Source organism: Sitophilus oryzae, unplaced genomic scaffold (genome assembly GCF_002938485.1).
Source record: "Sitophilus oryzae breed Bouriz unplaced genomic scaffold, Soryzae_2.0 scaffold_125_pilon_pilon, whole genome shotgun sequence".
In the NCBI taxonomy this organism is placed as follows: domain Eukaryota; kingdom Metazoa; phylum Arthropoda; class Insecta; order Coleoptera; family Curculionidae; genus Sitophilus; species Sitophilus oryzae.
In genome coordinates this window covers 897950-916369 of record NW_022145904.1, presented here as the reverse complement: position 1 = coordinate 916369, position 18420 = coordinate 897950, and the positions used below count along the sequence as shown (strand labels likewise).

At 32.5% G+C, this 18420-nt stretch overlaps 1 protein-coding gene across 5 annotated transcripts in view; it reads left to right on the top strand.

Moving 5' to 3' along the window:
* LOC115874255 (mediator of RNA polymerase II transcription subunit 13) overlaps positions 1-18420 on the top strand; it is a 166286-nt gene that overhangs the window by 103639 nt on the left and 44227 nt on the right. For all 5 annotated transcript variants that reach the window (XM_030889356.1, XM_030889352.1, XM_030889355.1 and 2 more), the window contains exons 3-7: positions 5047-5146; positions 5685-5977; positions 10844-11015; positions 12164-12280; positions 16668-16955. In XM_030889356.1, coding sequence (XP_030745216.1) covers positions 5047-5146; positions 5685-5977; positions 10844-11015; positions 12164-12280; positions 16668-16955 — 970 coding nt within the window. The remainder of the gene's footprint in view (positions 1-5046; positions 5147-5684; positions 5978-10843; positions 11016-12163; positions 12281-16667; positions 16956-18420) is intronic.

The following is an 18420-nucleotide window of genomic DNA, read 5'->3' as shown; positions in this document are numbered from 1 at the left end:
ATTAAATTATTAGGTCATGAGAAAGTAAACATGAACACAAATATTGAACACAAGCGAAAAAAAAGAAAACACAAAGGTAGCTTAAAAATTACGTCAAACATCAACCAACCTAGAAAACTCCTTAATAATTTCGAGTCCCGGTTCTTTGATGTCTCAAAAGAACATGGAATTCCCGGTACTTTCGGTACCGGCGTTTCCCGGTTCTGAACCCTAGTAAGTACGTATTTACTTTATCGAGACAGACCTTCATATAATTAAGTTCGAAATTTACTTAAATTCATTTTATCTTTTAATAATAATGCAAAATTAGATTAAAAATATGAATAAATGAACGTAACCTAAATCAAAAAACAAATAAATCAAACTTTTAATTATAGTTAGAACTAGAAACATAACTCCCGAACTTTTTTAATCTACTTACCTACTGCTAAAATATGGAAAACAACATTCAATCCACTCCCCGACTGAAGTGAATTTTAAATCACATCCGGTCCTTGACCGGTAGGGTAATTTCAGGAACCCTTTTAGGGGATAATCGGTTATCGGGTAATATTTACCCTTTGATTCCCTCTGTTAACAGATAAAAAATGTGGGTCAGGGGCTTGACCGGAGGGTTTGCTTAATCGGATGGGAAGCCAGTTTGTTCATTTTGCTGCTGATTAACCTAGATTTTTAATTAATACGTTTTCACATGAATACTTTTAATATACCTTGTAGGATGTTTAAATTTTGTGATGTCCTGGTTTTACGACTAAAGCTTGATTTTCATGCGTACGTTATCCGTTGACGCGATGGTCCGACGGCGCACTGTGGTCAATTTTGTCAAATTAGCCGGAAAAAAATATTAGTGAAAATTACTTAACTTTGATTAATAACTATATCCGATTTTATATGTTAGGAATCATAAAATTACATTAATAATATAATTAATAAGAACAGGTCGTATACAGGGTGTATAATAATTAAAAACCTGGAAAAGTTTCGTTATTTTTTATTTTAAATAGATTTTGTTCGCGATCATTTGCATATGTTAGATATTTAAAAATTATCATATTCTAAGAATAATACTATGGGTCTTACAGATTTTGCTAACAGTTGCTTTTAAAAAGTCAACAACCTCCAAGCGTTTAACCTGGGCAATACGTCCTAAAAAATGGCCTGGACCTGGCGTCCCAAAAAACTGACGGACTAGGACGGTAAATTTGTAGGTTTGGTAAAGTTGTCTAATGGTTTAACTATCAACTTAACTTTATTTAAAACTGAAACCTCATAAGACTTGTTTCTGCTAGTTCATTAAAAAAATGTATATTCTAATAATTTAAAAAAAAATCTAACCATATCAAAATTATTTACTCATATTTAATACTCAACAGAAGAACATTAATGCCAAAAAACTTACCACCAACAATTGCTCTTTCCATTTTAGATAGTATTAATGACATATAACTTTTTGCACGGAATACCCAAATTAAAAACTTTATTCATGTGCAAATAACAAGATTATTTAGTTTAGTTTGTCAACTATACTACATTTTCAATCAAAATAACAGTAAATTCGCAACGACCTTTGACATATTTGTTAATGAAATATTCTTAGCCACTACTTCAAAGCCTACTTATGGAGTTTTTGACGCCGCTTAGCCTCATCAGATTTTTTAATATTTTCCTGTTAATTTTTAAAAATTGACCACAGTGCGGCGCTCTGATTGGTCATAGCGTTTTCGCACCACTTTTCATCCGTAATTTTTTTACTCGTCGTCAACGGAGAATGATCGTACAATAACGGACGTTTTGACACTTTTTTGACAAATTTAATCTAACCTTAATAAAAATATAATAGTACAAGAGCTAACAACGTCGGAAAAACGAGAATTTTGAAAAAACTGGTTCTTTAATATATCTTTTGTTATGCTCTCCTGGCCAAAGTGCGGGCCGTCTGGGTGCCGGTAGACTACTGCGGTTCACTACTGCGCATCACATCTGTACAGGGTATCCCATTTTTGTGTGTTTTATGCTATTTCTCGTTTATGAGTAGAGATACAATGATGCGAGTTTCACATTACTTTGCTACTTTTTTATGAAACTAAATATGCTGCACATGTTTGTCCTAGCTTCCTTAGTTACTGAAATATAGCGCGAATTTGTGATGCGCAGTAGTGAACAGATGTTGAATACAGATATGATGCGCAGTAGTAAACGCAACGTCTACCGGCAGCCAGACAGTCCGCACTCTGTTCAGGAGAGCATAACAAAAGATACATTAAAGAATAGCTTTCTTAAAATTCTCTCTCAAAAACGTTGCTAGCTCTTAGACTATAAGTAAAACAGCGAAATCGTTACGGAAATGAAAATATAAAATGACACCAATCACAAGCAAATCGTACATCCGATGAGGGAAGCATGAAAATGCAATAAATTTAAAAACTGTCTAATTTTCTAACCAATTGAAGTCTTTAAATTCAATCAATAAAATAATTATCGTATCATCATATCGTCGGACAACGGACGCATGAAAATCAAGCTTAAATATTTTCACTGTTTCTGATAGGAGAGTTAAAGCTGAAAATAGAAATAGTATTTTTTATGTACTTTGCTGAAAAACATGTCTAATTTTAGAAATGATTGATAACAAACAATTTTCACTTATTTAAGTAAATATGTAGATAGATAATAGTTTATTGGTTCGAAGAGACACACAGTCATTATTTACATATCCCAGTTCTTTAAGATTATTGTAAGTTAAATTTGCGACAATGTCAACTTTCTACATGCACCCTATTATTTTAGAGATTTTTTAGTGTATGTGATACAAAAATAGAATCCAGAAAAATTGATTTATTATAACCAGGTTTACATCACAATATATTTCACTCTATTCATTTAACTGTTTTATACTTGGCAATATTGTAATTGCATCAAAATTCATAGAAATTGTCCCTTTAAAGTGCGACCCGCTCTGTCTTTTTCTAAAATCGTTTCTCTCTCCCACTGTCTCGTCTTTGTAGTCTTTGACAATACACCAAAACACTTTTACTTTTACACTGGACGCGCGTTTCGCTAACCATGGTAGCATCATCAGCAGATGATTATAAACTAAAGTACAATCTACAAGTAGACAACAAGACATTATAACGCAACTAGACATATACTTTTAGGGGGGCTTAAGTCTTTTGGGGGGGCTTAGGTCACTATAAGATAAGATTAATGTGAGGTTAAAGCCAGATTTATACGACACGCACTGGACATCTGGGGGGGGCTAAGCCCCCTCTGGCCCCCTCCTAGTTGCGCCTCTGGTAGTAGGAACAAAGAACTTGAAGGAATTGGACCGTTGTCTCTGTTCATACTATCAATTACTTATTAATATTACAGGCAATTAGATGCATATGAAAGCATCAGAATTAATAAATGTATAGATAGTATGAACAGAGACAACGGTCCAATTCCTTCAAATTCTTTGTTCCTACTACTCTAGTGGCGGAAATCTACCTGTTACGCTCAGTGGGCTCTGACTCGGTTGGCTAAATTTTGCCACGCCCACTCGGTGCCCACAGAGCGAGTATATAAACGCTCAGCTTGTAGATTGTACTTTAGTTTATAATCATCTACTGATGATGCTAACATAGTTAGCGAAACGCGCGTCCAGTGTAAAAGTAAAAGTGTTTTGGTGTATTGTGGTGATTTAGTGTTTTTATTTTGCTGTGTAACACCAAAGGTTCCAATCCTCAACTGTAAAAACTAGAATTGTCTAAAAGTTTTTTGCGTGTCTAGAAAAATCTCTAGAATGAAAAACAGAAACGGTGTTTTAATGAAACTGGTTTCAGCTATTCTAAAGTTGAAAAACTGAAAATTATGTATTTCCACAGAATATTTTTCGTGACTTTCTATTTGGAAAGGCTTCCAAATACTAAACAATCAAATATTTCTTACATCAGAAGTCCAATATCAAAAGCAGCAAACTCCCAATATACGGTCCTATAATTAAATTTGTACTTGAAATTGATACTGAACTAAAAGTTTGCAACGCAACGAAGGTTATAGTTTTTAAACTTTGTTGTAAACTTTTGGTTCAGATCAATTTCAAGTGCAAATTTAATTATAGGACCATACATGTTGGGGAGTCGGAGTGAAGGAATGGTGGAGTTTGCTGCTTTTGATATTAGACCCCTGTCAATGATTTCAGCTAAAGTAGCTCTGATTTCAGCAATTCTAAAGTTGAAAAACGGAAAATGATGCATTCCAATACTAAATAAACAAATATTTTTTACTTAACTGATTTCAGATAAACGCAAGTAGCCCTGATTTCAGCTATTTTAAAGTTGAATAACTGAAAAAGCATGCATTTCCGCAGAAATTTTTTTGTGATATACTATTTCAAAAGGCTTCCAACTTACTGAATAAACAAATATTTTTTACATAACTGATTTCATCTAAACAAAAGTTGAGCCATGGAATGCTTTGTTCAACAGGAACTATTTTTTGGTCAATTTTTAATGCGCTATTTCATGTTTGCTTCAGGAAGAGTATTATATACAGGGGGACAATATAAAAAGTAACAGTCGGGAATATCTCTTAAACTCTTTAAAGAAAATATAAAACTTATTTCCTGAATTTTCTACCCCACACGCAATGCAAAATTGATATATGTATTTTTTATAAATATTTACGAATTTGACTTTGCTTTTAAATATTTCGAGTCGAACACCACAAAGATACAATCGTTTTGTAACATTTGCTGCAGTTTTTAAAGCACAAATATTTGTTGATCAAATAAATATCAAAAAGCTTACTTGTGAAAATCATAATCGTGTCTCAACCAGCCGCTGTTGAGCAAGTTAATATTTAATTTAGATTTATATGCAATCCGAATACTTTCTTGATAAGAGTTTTTTAGTAAAATTTAACATAAATTTTAATAAAAAAATATCTTTAGTAAAACGTGCAAAGTCAAAAGATAATATGTTTCATGTAATTATGGAAAATGAAAGCTGATATATTATAATATATTTATGTTATAAATTTATTAATGTTAATTTTTTTTCTTTACAGATTGCGAACAAGGTTCTTGGGAAAGTGGTTTGTCATACGAATGCAGGTCTTTGCTCTTCAAAGCTCTTCACAACCTGATCGAAAGATGTTTATTGTCAAGGTTAGTAATTTGTAAATTATTTTAGAAATTTAGCTACAATAAATCGTTTTCTTTTTCGGTGGTTGTTAAGAGGTTGTTCTCTAATCACTAAAACATATTCGTTAGAAAATGTGTTTAGAATTTCAAAAAAAAAATCGAAAAGTCTCTATTTCTACAATAGACAATAGTACATAGTTTTACAAATTATAATAAAATGAAAAAATAAAAAATAGTAGTAACCTAACTACCTAATTAATAATTCATACAAGTTCATGATATTCATAATGGATATCAATATAAATATGTACAAAAATAGCCAGACGTAATTCGCTTAGAAAATTTACACCATTGGAATTTGACAATCACTCAATATTTTTAATTGCAGATCAGTGTAAATGTATTTATATATATAGTCTCTACCATAGTATTTTTGGGTATCATATCACATCCTAAAAGCGGCGTTGCCAATACAGGCTAATACTCCCCAATCTGACGGAACTCCGCGGAATTCTATATCTTTTCTAAACAACAACTGAACTGATCTTTACTTGATTTCCAGGGACTTCATCCGACTAGGCAAGTGGTTCGTCCAGCCTTACGACTACCCGGCACCACGTTACGACCCCTCCGACCCGGACTCGCCTTCCGCCCCTCCCGGGGCTCCCTCGCCCCCTTATGAGGCCCCCTCGGCGGCGCCACCTACCGCCGGCCACCTCTCCTTCTCGTTCGCCTTCTTCGTGCACGGCGAGAGCTCGGTGTGCGCCAGCGTGGACGTGAGGCAGCACCCGCCGGTGAGGCGGCTCACCCGGTGGCACATGCAGCAGGCCCAGGCCAGTTCGGGAGGCATCAAAGGTAAGGTGGGGAATGGGGGGTTTGGTGGTACATTCAATAAAGCTAAGTAGGTTAGGTTAGGTTAAGTAGAATAAGTGGGTCTTTTTGTATCTTCGAAAACAGTAATACAAGATCCGTTTATGTACGACATTGGTTGTTTTCATGATTTTCACATTTTTTTACATTCAGTGTTTTCAAATTCGACTCTTAAAAGCGCCTGATAACTACTTGTGTGGAAGGCATGGGGGGATTTTTTTAAGGTTTCCTGTCGCCTCGTTTTGAGCTATTTCCAAAACGTGGCGGTATCTGTACCCGAGGCAAAGGACTTTTTTTCATAAATCTTAGTGAAATAAGTAAACCTAGACGTTTCTAAAACAGCTGTTGTTACTGTAATATTTCGTTAATTACATCTAGTTTTATGTTGATATACATATATTCCACAAAATTAATATTTGAACACGCGTTTATAATAATATGTAAACTAGATATTTAAGAACAAAACTTTTCACTCAATCTGCAGGAATATAATTACAATATGTTTATTATTTAATGTTATTATAATAAATTAGTATATAAAATTGTATATGTTATGTTTGTTTACGCGGCCTTAATTGATTAATATAACAATAGTATTGCTTGATGGGTAATACTGGTAACATCATCAATATATCGAGCTGATTGGGAAAATTATTGATTGACCCAATGTCAATAAAATATACTTTTATATCAAAGGACTTTCTTTAGAGGTTAATTCCCAGGCCAATATGTATACTATACTCGTTCTATTTAAGAACTGTCCTGGCTATCCTTCAACTAACTTCAAAATTATTATCGTTTTATAACAACACTAACAATAATATCGAAGTTATTGAAAAGTTTTCAAGTATTGCTAATAAAACCTGGAGTAGATTATGACTTGTAACCTACTTTTGCAGAGTTTAGTCATAGAACTGTTTACGAACATACCCTAGAAATCTGATGTTTATAGAACATTGATATTTTATAATCTATATAGCAATTTTTTATTTTTAATGTTAATAGGGGGACTCTAGATTTATTATACCTTATTCTGTCACAAAAATACTCATGAATATTTATTTGTTATTACATTGTTCATATATGATTATTATTAATTCTTGTTAAAGTTATGAAGTATTCAAACATTAATTTTAGTTAAATAGAAATTGGTGAAACAAGAATATGGATATGGAGTATAAAATTTGCAATATTTGATATATTTGTGATTATCTTTTAATCACTAGGCCTTGTATAATAGCATATAAGAATAAAGAGTGCAATATTTTAAAATATTGTGTCCAATGTTTCAGTATAAGTATAAATATAACGTATATCGTAAAAATGTACAATAACGAATGTCGTCCATGAACGGTACTTCCTCGGGTACTTCTAGCAAATACCGTTAGAAAATAATTTGATTTTTATTAGGTTACATGTTACATGTATGCAGCGGAAGCTGATTTTTTCAGTACTTTACGGAGAAATATTAAGGAAAAAAATCAAGAAAGAAAATTTCATGTAACTTACACAATATGATATAGTTTACTCAAGACATAACAAAACTTATCATCAGAAACAACTAGGCAATCTAAAAATTCATAACATTACTTATTATCTTAATAATATTAAAAACTGATAAATTTATGAATTAACCTTGACAAGGTCTATTATCTTTGAATAAGAATCTATTATAATGTAATTTTTTACTGTGTTAAGTACTATATATGTATGTAAAACTAGATGACTTTATATATTTATAGTACACAATATTACTATGTAAATTCTATTCTAATTCTAAAATTATGTTTTTACATTATGATTTAAAACATTACCTCTACATATGAAATTTATATAATTATTTTATCAAATTATAAGCTGGACAATACAAATGTCAAAATTATAACCGATCTTGAAACAATAATTTGATGGAGATATTGCATGTCTCTTTATTAAGCTTGGTTAAGGACAAAGGGTATAAAGCTGTATTGTATTAGTGTAGTACATGATATCTTCATTGATTAATCTGTTTTTATTATAACTAACTCTAGCTCATATATCACCATTTTTGCAGCACTTCGGCAGCATATTCTGCAGATAAAAATAAGTAAAAAAGTTCATATAAATGTATGTCCGTACATGCTTAGTTTCACAGATACAGGGTGTAGAAGTTTCATTTTTATTCCGATTTTTTCCAAATAATTTCACGTAGAGGGCGCCACCTACATGTGTTTTAACCTTTGAATAAGAAGACTAAGGAAGGAGCACATCAAAAATCTTAGGTACACCGCGATGGGCCTCAAATATGGCCGACTTAAATTCCGGTTTATCAGTGCCGTTCTAATTTTATTTAAAAAATGTAAAACTATGATGTAGGGTAGACGTGGGGTAAACTCAATAATTTGTTGTTTTATTTTACGTTGTGAATAAATGTTGGTAGTTATTAAAATTGTTTTAAAAATATATAATTCTAATAAAAATAGACAAGTTATAATAAGTATTTATTAACACAAACATTTGATACGCTACTGAAGCAGGTAAGTCAAATTAACGTAGCAAAATTCTTTGACATCTGATCTTTGACAAGTAATAAATAAAAGCTAAAATGCAAGAAAAATATATAATTTAGTTAATTTAAGTGAATTTCATAAATGATCGGTTTACTACACGTATGTATATTATATAGTCACTTACTAACGAAAAGTTGTTCCATTATTTCACTCGATTTTTGTCGAGATCTACCGCACGCTACACAACCAACTATTTTAGAGTCTTTTTCGATAAATCGCGATAGTGTCACTGTTAATTTAAGTTCTGCCACAATTTCCATCTAGATTTACTACCTTTATACAACTATCAGTAGTAGAATAAATAATAAATAACATAAAATAAGCTCCGTAAAGACTGACAAATCCACACAATTTCAAATCAAATTCAAATGTGTCAAATGAATCGTCAAACAGAACTGTCAAGGATCCCCACCCTAGAGTGCTTTTATGGCGCTTTTTCCGCCCACCGTCCATGAATACATGGATAGCATTATGCTCCTTCCTTAGCCTTCTTATTCAAAGGTTTTAACTGTTTTGAAGCGTAATAACTTTTTGTCCGTACCTGTATAAAACTACCGAGGAAAAAAATATACATCTCTGTGACTTTTTACGTAAAAAAAATCGCTACGAGCAACCGTTCTTAAGATATCTAGAATGGAAATAGACCATACATGTCATTATTGACGAAAAATAAACACGTTGAGTAGATAGTTATTTCACTGAAATAATCAATAATGGGATATGTTTATTTTTTTAAATTAATCATAAATTTTTGTGCAAAAAATGACGATAAAACAGTTTCTGTTAAACTTTTGGCACAAAAAAAATTCAAATTTATGATTTCAGTCTAATAACTATTTAGTCAACATATTTAATTTATGTCAATAATGACAGGTATTGATAATTTCGATTCCAAATATCTCGAAACCCATTACTCGTAGCGATTTTTACCAAGATACCTTTTTCACGTATTTATAAATTTTTATTTTTTATACTCAGTATAAGTATACAGGTACGGACGAAAAGTTATTACTCTTCAAAACAGTTAAAAAATTTGTAGGTGGCGCCCTCTACTAGTAGGAGTCATATTGACATCAAAATCAAATTTCTCATGTCAAGAAAACTTCCAGACACCAATTATCATCCGAATATTGACGTTGTCTCAGAAATTATTATAATCGAAATAAAAATGAAACTTCCAGACCCTGTATCTCCTAAACTAAGCATTTTAGGACCATACATTTATACGAACTTTTTTACTTTATCTGCAGAATATGCTGACGGAGTTTCCGGAATACAGTTTGGACCACCCTGTATATGTATTTATTATTATTTTATTATAGAAATCGTAACAAAACAAAAATTTGAATTAAAGCATTATCGTAACGACTATTAGTTAGTATAAAATTAGGCTTACCTTATTAAGTTAGTGTAAATACTGTAAATTAAGTGTAAGTTAGTGTAATTATGTATAGTTGGATCACCTTATCATATGTACATGTAACCTTGATACTATCAAACTTCCCATGTATGGATTTAACAAACACGTTAATTTTTATATTGCACCAAATCAAAATTTAAGTGTTATCCTTAATTAATAATAACAAAAATTGTCAAGGTCTTACATGTATCAACAAGTGTAATCCAACCACAGAAAAATAGCAAAGTCTATGGACTTGAAAATAGTATCCCACATGCTTGCGTCTTTTATATTTGACTTTTACTTGCTGAAATCAACTATGTTTTTGGAATGTTTCTATCACCACAGTTTTTTGTGTTCCAGCTGAATGTGCCACCACGTTGACTATTCTTATTGTAACGATTTCTTGTCAAAGTAAACTATATGTGGATATAGCTGCCTAAGGATTCATATGCGTGAGGAATAAATATGATTTTTTTCTATAATATAATTTTATATAAGATCATTTCGGCATACAATATACGAACATGCATGCTTGCATATTTTATATTAAATGATTGAATTTAACAAGTTTTAAATTGATGATGCAAAATGATGTGCTCATTACAATTAGGGTTTCCATACTAGAGTTTTTAGAAGTTCCGGAGAAGTGAGCTTTGAAATCTGGACAAATAAATCCGGACATATGGAAATCTTAATTATTACAGTACAACAGTACTAAGTCAATTTAAACTTATTTTTTCGATCATATAAACTTTCAAGAAACATTTTGGCAAAATTAGTTAATTTTAAATAACTGAAAGCATCTGAGTTTAGCTTAAAAGTACTCTATAAAGTTCAAGTATTTGATATTGTGGGAAAAAAACAGTTATGATATTTGTACTTACATTTGTTTTATTTTAGTGATTTTGGCGCCTTTTGGACTAGCTGGTACGCTCACCGGGCAGTGTTTTCGATCGCCTGAGTCGACAGCCAAGTTTTTGGAGGATTGGAGTCATTTTTATCCTTTGGACAAGAGCTCATCGCTTACTGATAGTAATGTGGTGGAAGTTATTGTAGGTGGAGTAAAGATGAGGTAAATTTATATTATGTAATTCATTACCCTTATAACATTAACTAAGAATTCATTGTTTGATATACAGTGCAACCAACTTATTCGGAACACACGTTAGTCGGAACATTCAATTATCGTTTTTATAATTCAATCGTTAGTCGGGACACCCCAATTGCGATGTTATAGTCATGAGGCTACCTCTATAATCGGAACGTTCCTCTATATACTTGTCAATTACCTAGCATGGTCTCCTCTTGCTTTGTGTTTTGCGCCTTGCTCCGTATTGCTTTTTTACAAAAGGGCAACAATGCATTCGAGGAAAAAAACGAAGTCTGACAACACCATAGCCCTATTAAAGGTCCGAGCTTTGGGTCCGAGATCACAGCGGTGTTTATTAGCAAGATGAAAAAAGTGCCACGTTTGTGAGTTAATCTGTGGCTTGGGCATCATAGAATATGATTCCAACGCATCATATTATTTTACTAGAAAAGTTTCATAGGCAAACTGTATTACAAATAGCAGAGAATTACAAGTTTTTAAGTTGTGTTCCGATTAAAGATATTGCACTGCATTGATATCATATTCTTGGTTAACTAAATACTTTTCTTTCAAAACAAAATATCAGTTATTTTTTCACGCAAAATATTAAAAATAAAAACATTCAGATTTTACAGCCCGTTTGTTCATTAACTTACAATATTAGAATTAATTTCAAGGTCGCGTAATTTATAATCTAATATTATGCGACTTAATCTATTGTCAATACAATTAATTTCGAACATTAAGTCATTTTTTTAGTTCATTCATGGATTGTGTACATATTTTTACGAGTACTTTCAAGAAAATCATAACTAATGTCTATTCAACGAGAGGTTCTTTGATAGTATCAATTGTCTGTCATTTTAATTCATAGGCACATTGCATTTTCTGTCATTTTTTGGATGTAGTTTACCGAAATCCCCCCTGACTCGTTGGACAGACATTAATAAATATCTTTTCTATACATGATTTGGTATAGTAAGATCTGATATAATTATAACTCATTATTATTTTGTATATAAAAAGGTTAAGTTTGAAGTATTTTAAGACTTGTTGAATTAATATTTTGAAAAATATCATATTTTTGAGATCAAATTTTATACTAATATATTGTTGGGATATTGCTACAGGTACCCCTCATGCTACGTTATGGTGACAGATTTGGATGATACAGGAAACCACAATGTACTGAGTAGTTTAGGTCTATTGGGGAGCGGCAGTGGGAACAATGCGACTACTAATGAAAGGTAAATTATTTAGTTGATACAAAAAAAATGTTTTTTTTTTCAAACGACACAAAATTATTAATTTTTGCGACGGGATTGACAATAGAAACTGTTTACTCATTTTACGCCTGAGCAAAAAATTACGAAAATATATTATTAAACTGAAATAAAATTTCAGATTCATGAATGTAACAATCATAGACTTAAAATAAAATATAGACTGAGCATCTCATTCATAAATAGCTGGAAGATGCGGTCAGACAATGTCTTGTTATTGTTGTGTTATTGTTTTAGGCTCTAACGAGTGCGACACGAGCGATAGATAGGTTGTCTCCGTCGTAACGGTCGTTCCCTGACGACTCTGACGAGGAATGCAACACTGTCTGTCGTTCCTCAGTACACCTGAACTCTCCGTACCTGAAGCTATAATTCAATTAAAAATATATCGTATTTAACTTTTTTATATTTTATTAAGATTTAGGAGAGGTTTTTTAAATAAAAGTTTAGAAAAAAAACGTCCAAAAGCGATAAAAATAATAAAATACATGTTATAGAAAAAAATTTAATAATCGAAATTACCTATTTAATTTTTGAAATTAATAAATTAATTATTAATTTTAGTCAAACATTTACAACCCTAATATTAATCAAAACAGGATCTATTCTATAGATATAGTAGAATCGGGGACATGGAAAGAGAAAAAAACTTCATGATTGTTGTAATTTTTTTTTCTGGTAAGTGTAAGTCATATTATGTAAATTAGAGAAAACAGAGATCTGTTTCATTAAAGCAAGCTTTTAGGAAGTGGATAAAATGAAAACTACATTTATTTAACCCGGTACTGTCTTTATTATAATTAATTTTTTTATTTTTTCTAATAAAAAAACAAGATTTGGTATGTTAGTATATGACATAAATTAGGATTGATTGACGCATTCAATTGTTTTTGGTCACTTCCTGTTTCACCGGAAATGACTATAACTCCTGATTTTTAAATTGCACCCTAGTTAACATATCATATGTCAACTTTTGACATTTTCGCATATGGTTTAATTGAAATTGTAACACGCGGTTCATAACGACAATTTGACTCGAAATACCAAGTATCAATATATTCATAAAAAAATGCTTTTTCGAAATATGCTAATCAGTCACCCTTGTTCCATTTAAAAAAATTGACATATGATTAAAAATACGATTTGTGCATCTTTTAACCGGCCTAGACAAGACACGAAAAACATTAGACGATCAAAACTACTTTTCCAATGCTCCTTGATTAAAACTTAGTGTTTTTAACAGCGCCGTAGCACCCTGGATTGAAATTTATAATACGATTTGTTTTTAAGCGACAATGTCAAAAGTTGACATATGATATGTCATTCTATTCAGAGTATCATTTTCTATCGAATAAAGTAGCAATATACCGAGGTTTAAAAATCAAAAGTTTTAGTCATTTCCGGTGAAACAGGAAATGACCGAAAACAATTGAATGCGTCAGTCAACCCTAATTTATGTCATATACTAACATCCAAATCTGTTTTTTTTTATATGAGAAAATAATAGAAAGTCATAGGGGTGACTTTTGAGACGCACCCGGTATATTAAAATATATTGTTTCATAATGTAGTATCATTTTAAAATTCTTGTATGTTATTTTAGATTCTGAAGATAGTTTTAGGATAAACTGGAATATATTTTTAATAAAAACATGAATTATTTTTTAACCGATGCCTAATATAATTTATCTTGTATAATAAAAGGGTTATAATTATTATAATTATAATTTTGTTACAAAAACTGATTATGTATAAATGATTATGTAATAGAAAAAATTCAGATTTTACATTTTACTAAAATATTATCTAAATAAGCGTCTTTCTACAACAACGCCACTGCCTCCCAATGGTAAATTGAGAGTTGCCTACCGGTCGAAAGTCGTTTCGAGACTCAAATGGATCAAATAAGTCAAATTTCTTGCAAATTTGGCACTGGCGAACCATATTTTATAGTTCTTGAATACAAAAAGTAAATAAAATAAACATTTAAGGACTGCAAACTAAGAAAATGCAATAATTCAGCTAGAGGGAAGTAGCGGCAACAATGCTTTACTACACACGTGCGACGCGTACTACAAAAATAGAAGAATGAATAGGCGACCTCGCCTCTAATCGGTGTTGCCGTATTGTAAAGGATTTATCCTTTTTACATAGTATTCGACTTATAATAAAGTAGTATAAGGACTATTTAATACATCTATGGAATATTAAAACCTACTTTATTAAAATGCAGTATTAATATCTCAATATATGTGTATAATAAGTAAAAAAATATTAATAATATTAAAGACGTGACAACATAGGCTGGACGAGGAAGGTTTGGTCGGCTGCGGTTGAGTGTACCCAGAAGTAAACATGTGTACAAAAATGATTGTTTAACCGCGTGTAGATGTAAATAGTGTAGTCTATATTTTATTTTAAGTCTATGGTAACAATAGTTTCTCGACTTACAACTTACAACTCGTATTACTTTAAATCTTTTTATATTATTTGCAACGCTAGAAATTGTTTAAAAAATAATTTGTTACGTTTGAAAAAAAATAGCATGTTCTATTCGGAGTGAAAATGCCTTTTTGTGCATCGCCTTTATTAGCGTAACTAGCAATTAATCCTGAGAAGAGCCTAGAGTTGAGCCCAGGGGCCTAGGGCTGTTACTGTTTAAAAAGTAATATCGACTTTTTTTATAAAAATATATTTGTTTTTACGAAAAAAATTGTGTGTGCACTATGTGTGCATATTTGAAGTGAAACTTCTCCTTACGTCTGTCTGTCTGTCCCTCTGTCCGTCTGAGTACTCCATTCAAGTACCTCTATCTACGTGCCGAGTTTGGCTTCAATAGACCCATAATTAAGAAAAATCCTGGCGATGAGAGGCGATTGCATACGAGGGCGTCATCCTGTAGCCCGTCCTCAACTATGTCGAAATCGACCCACATTTTTCTTCAATCCTTAGTCCAACCCTGATGAAGATGTAAACGAAACGTCTTATCCAACTTTGCAGGGTAGGACTGTGTGCCACACATAGCCTACCTACCAAATTTGGTCGAGATAGGACATCAACTTTTGACGTTCCTTTCGTCAAAACTACCTGTCACAGTGACCCGTGTCGTACACGGTTAAGTTGGCCTTGGTCCAATCTATCGACTCCATCTACACTCCGAGTTTCAGTCCGTACTCGCACTTGTCCGTTTTTTTTATATCTCCTGACTTATAGTCTAACAACCCAGGGTCGTCAACAAAGTTGAAGAGGTAATATTTTGGCCAACTGTATAACAAATAATTTAAATGAAGTAAAGGAACTTACGTTGTGTTAAAAATATTTTTATTGTGATTTGTGATGTGTGACCTCGGATGCGCCCGACAGAAGCAATATTTTGGGAAATTTGAGGAGAATAGGTTATGAAAATGAAACGCTAAATTTGTAAATAGCCCTACTTATTTTATTAAATGAAATGAAAGGAGTGCCGTACTCTGCCTAGATATAAGCACGGGAGAGAAAACCTTGATCATTATTCCAGAGAATATAACTATGCTGTCCTGAACTTTAATAAAAGAGATAATAGTAATATAAAAACTGTCTTCATAATAAGGTTTGTAGTTTAATACATTCAAAACATGCCACATTTATATTGTCCAAAACTGACGAGTATTTTTGGGTCCCCACCCGTAGGTACTAATGACCTTATTGCGGAACTAGAAGCTAAAGTCTTTAGATTATAAGTTATTCTATGACTTATTCTATTTATTGTTTTTGTTTGCTTTTTTGCGAGCTAAGATATTCGCCCATCATGCACGGTCGAAAATTGTTAGTACACTCAAAAAGGCCCTTATTCTCTCACTGAACCACAAACATCGGCACGAATGGACAGTAGAGATTGTATTAAGATTACTTTTAAACTGAAATTATTCACAACATAATCGATTCCATTAAATACATACACATGTTATATATTATCTTTGTCAGATCAAATAAATAAAGAACATCTTTTGAACAGAATCACAATATTCTAAGAATCTAATATTCTTTAGTTAACACTAGTTAATTAATGGGAAAACATTTACTTTACCTTTAATAACATTCTTTGTCGCAAAACTTACGAACCAAAGGTCAGTGCGTCCTCGAATGGTAGTCTAAAAAGCTATCTCTTAACAACCATTATCTCTGTTTGTCGCCTGATTTCCCTCTCTCTGGTTTTGCGAATAATATTTTAAAAATCAATAATTTTATTTGAGAGTGTCTTAATAATGAATGTTTTGAATTTAAAGAAATATGTTTATTTTTAAATCGGCGGTTCATCTCATTGTGTAAACTCTTTGTACTTGATATAAATAATAATAAATAAACTTTTTAGGTTACTTAAGACACCCGTCAGCGCAAACGACACCTGTTTGCCTATCACCGTACCCACACCTCCACCATCGCCGGTGCAGATCAACAGCAAAGTACCTCAACCGGGACCCCACACCGTTTCGGTGGAGAACATCAACAGCATGTCCAGGGAGCAGTCGGCCGCTCAGGTACTGGCGGAGAGGACGTGGCAGTACTGCTTGTGCGCGAACGAGAAGGGCTCCAAGGAGGACGGGGGTGGGAACTGGGACTTTGTGGAACCTACAAGGAAGACTTGCTGTACCTGTTTAAAGTAAGTGGATGTAAAGGAGTGTTTGAAGAGTTTCATAGTGTAGTGTTTTAATAATTTGGTAATTTTGGCCTAACACCAATCAAACAAGATAAAGGGAGAAAAATAAAAATAACTTTGTGCTGAAATGTTGTACTTTAATTATTTTGCTAAGTTCTAATTAACATTCTAAGGCCTGTCTAACGAGAAGATATATGACAGTAACGGTAGTTGTCTGTCCTTCTAATTCACAGGTAAATTATATTTTCTGTAGTTTTAACTCGCTGGATATATTATTTCTGTGACTTCTTAATTCCACTATAATGATTAAACGCGCTAATTTTTAACTATGTCTACCGCACAAAGAAATTGGCAACCCTGTATATCGTTGCGTCTATAGGCTGCTCATAACAGTGACGTAAGTCATCTTACTCTCTTCTTTGTCTTACTAAAATCATAGACTAAAATTCAAATTTGGTTTAAAATGACCAGGTGGGTTATTAGCTTTATGTAGTTTTACAAATGGCTACAACTCAATTCAGTTTTCTTGAAGTGAAACTTCTTTACGCTCGCTGGGAGTAAAAATTCAAGGTCGTGACACACGAGCTAGTGATGACGAAAAGTGTGTGTGTGATAACTATTGAAAAAGTGGTAAGGACAGCCTACGGCTTAAGCTTGATTTTCATGCATCCGTTAGAAACGGTTAACCAATCGAAGCCTTTAAATTCAACCAATAAAACTAATATCGTATCATCGTATCGTCGGATAACGGACGCATGAAAATCAAGCTTTAGAAATACGTAGTGACGCGACGTTTATTTATCAACGAGAGTCCACGTATTTATCAAAAATATTGATATTTTAATACAAATTTTGTGAAAGTGAATCAAATGTCTAAAATTGTCTAAAAACTATTTGTTACACGTAAAAAACTATTTTATTGATTTTTTATTTTACGCGTATAAAACTATTTATAACACAAAAAAATTATTTGTTACGATTAAAAACTATTTTTTATGTGTAGACAACTATTTGTTATGTAAAAAAAATTGTATGTGTGCATATTTGAAGTGAAACTTCTTACTTCCGTTTGTCTGTCTGTCCGTCTGATGACTCCATTCGGGTACCATGTGCCTAGTTTGGTTCCAATCGACCCATAATTAAGAAAAATCCTGATTTCGACAACTTATAGGCATCGGTTCGAAACGTCGAGGGCGTCATCCTGTAGCCCGTCCCCAATTATGCTGAAATCGACCCACATTTTTCTTCAATATCAAATCGTTAGTCCCACCCTAAGGAAGATGTAAACGAAACGTTGTATCTAACTTTGCTCGGTGGGACCGTGTGCACTGTCGCTCGCATAGTTTACCCACCAAATTTGGTCGCGATCGGACGACTTCAAATTTTGACATTTCTTTCGTCAAAACTAACTGTCATAGTGACACGTGTCATACACGGTCAAGTTGGCCTTAGTTCAACCTATCGACGT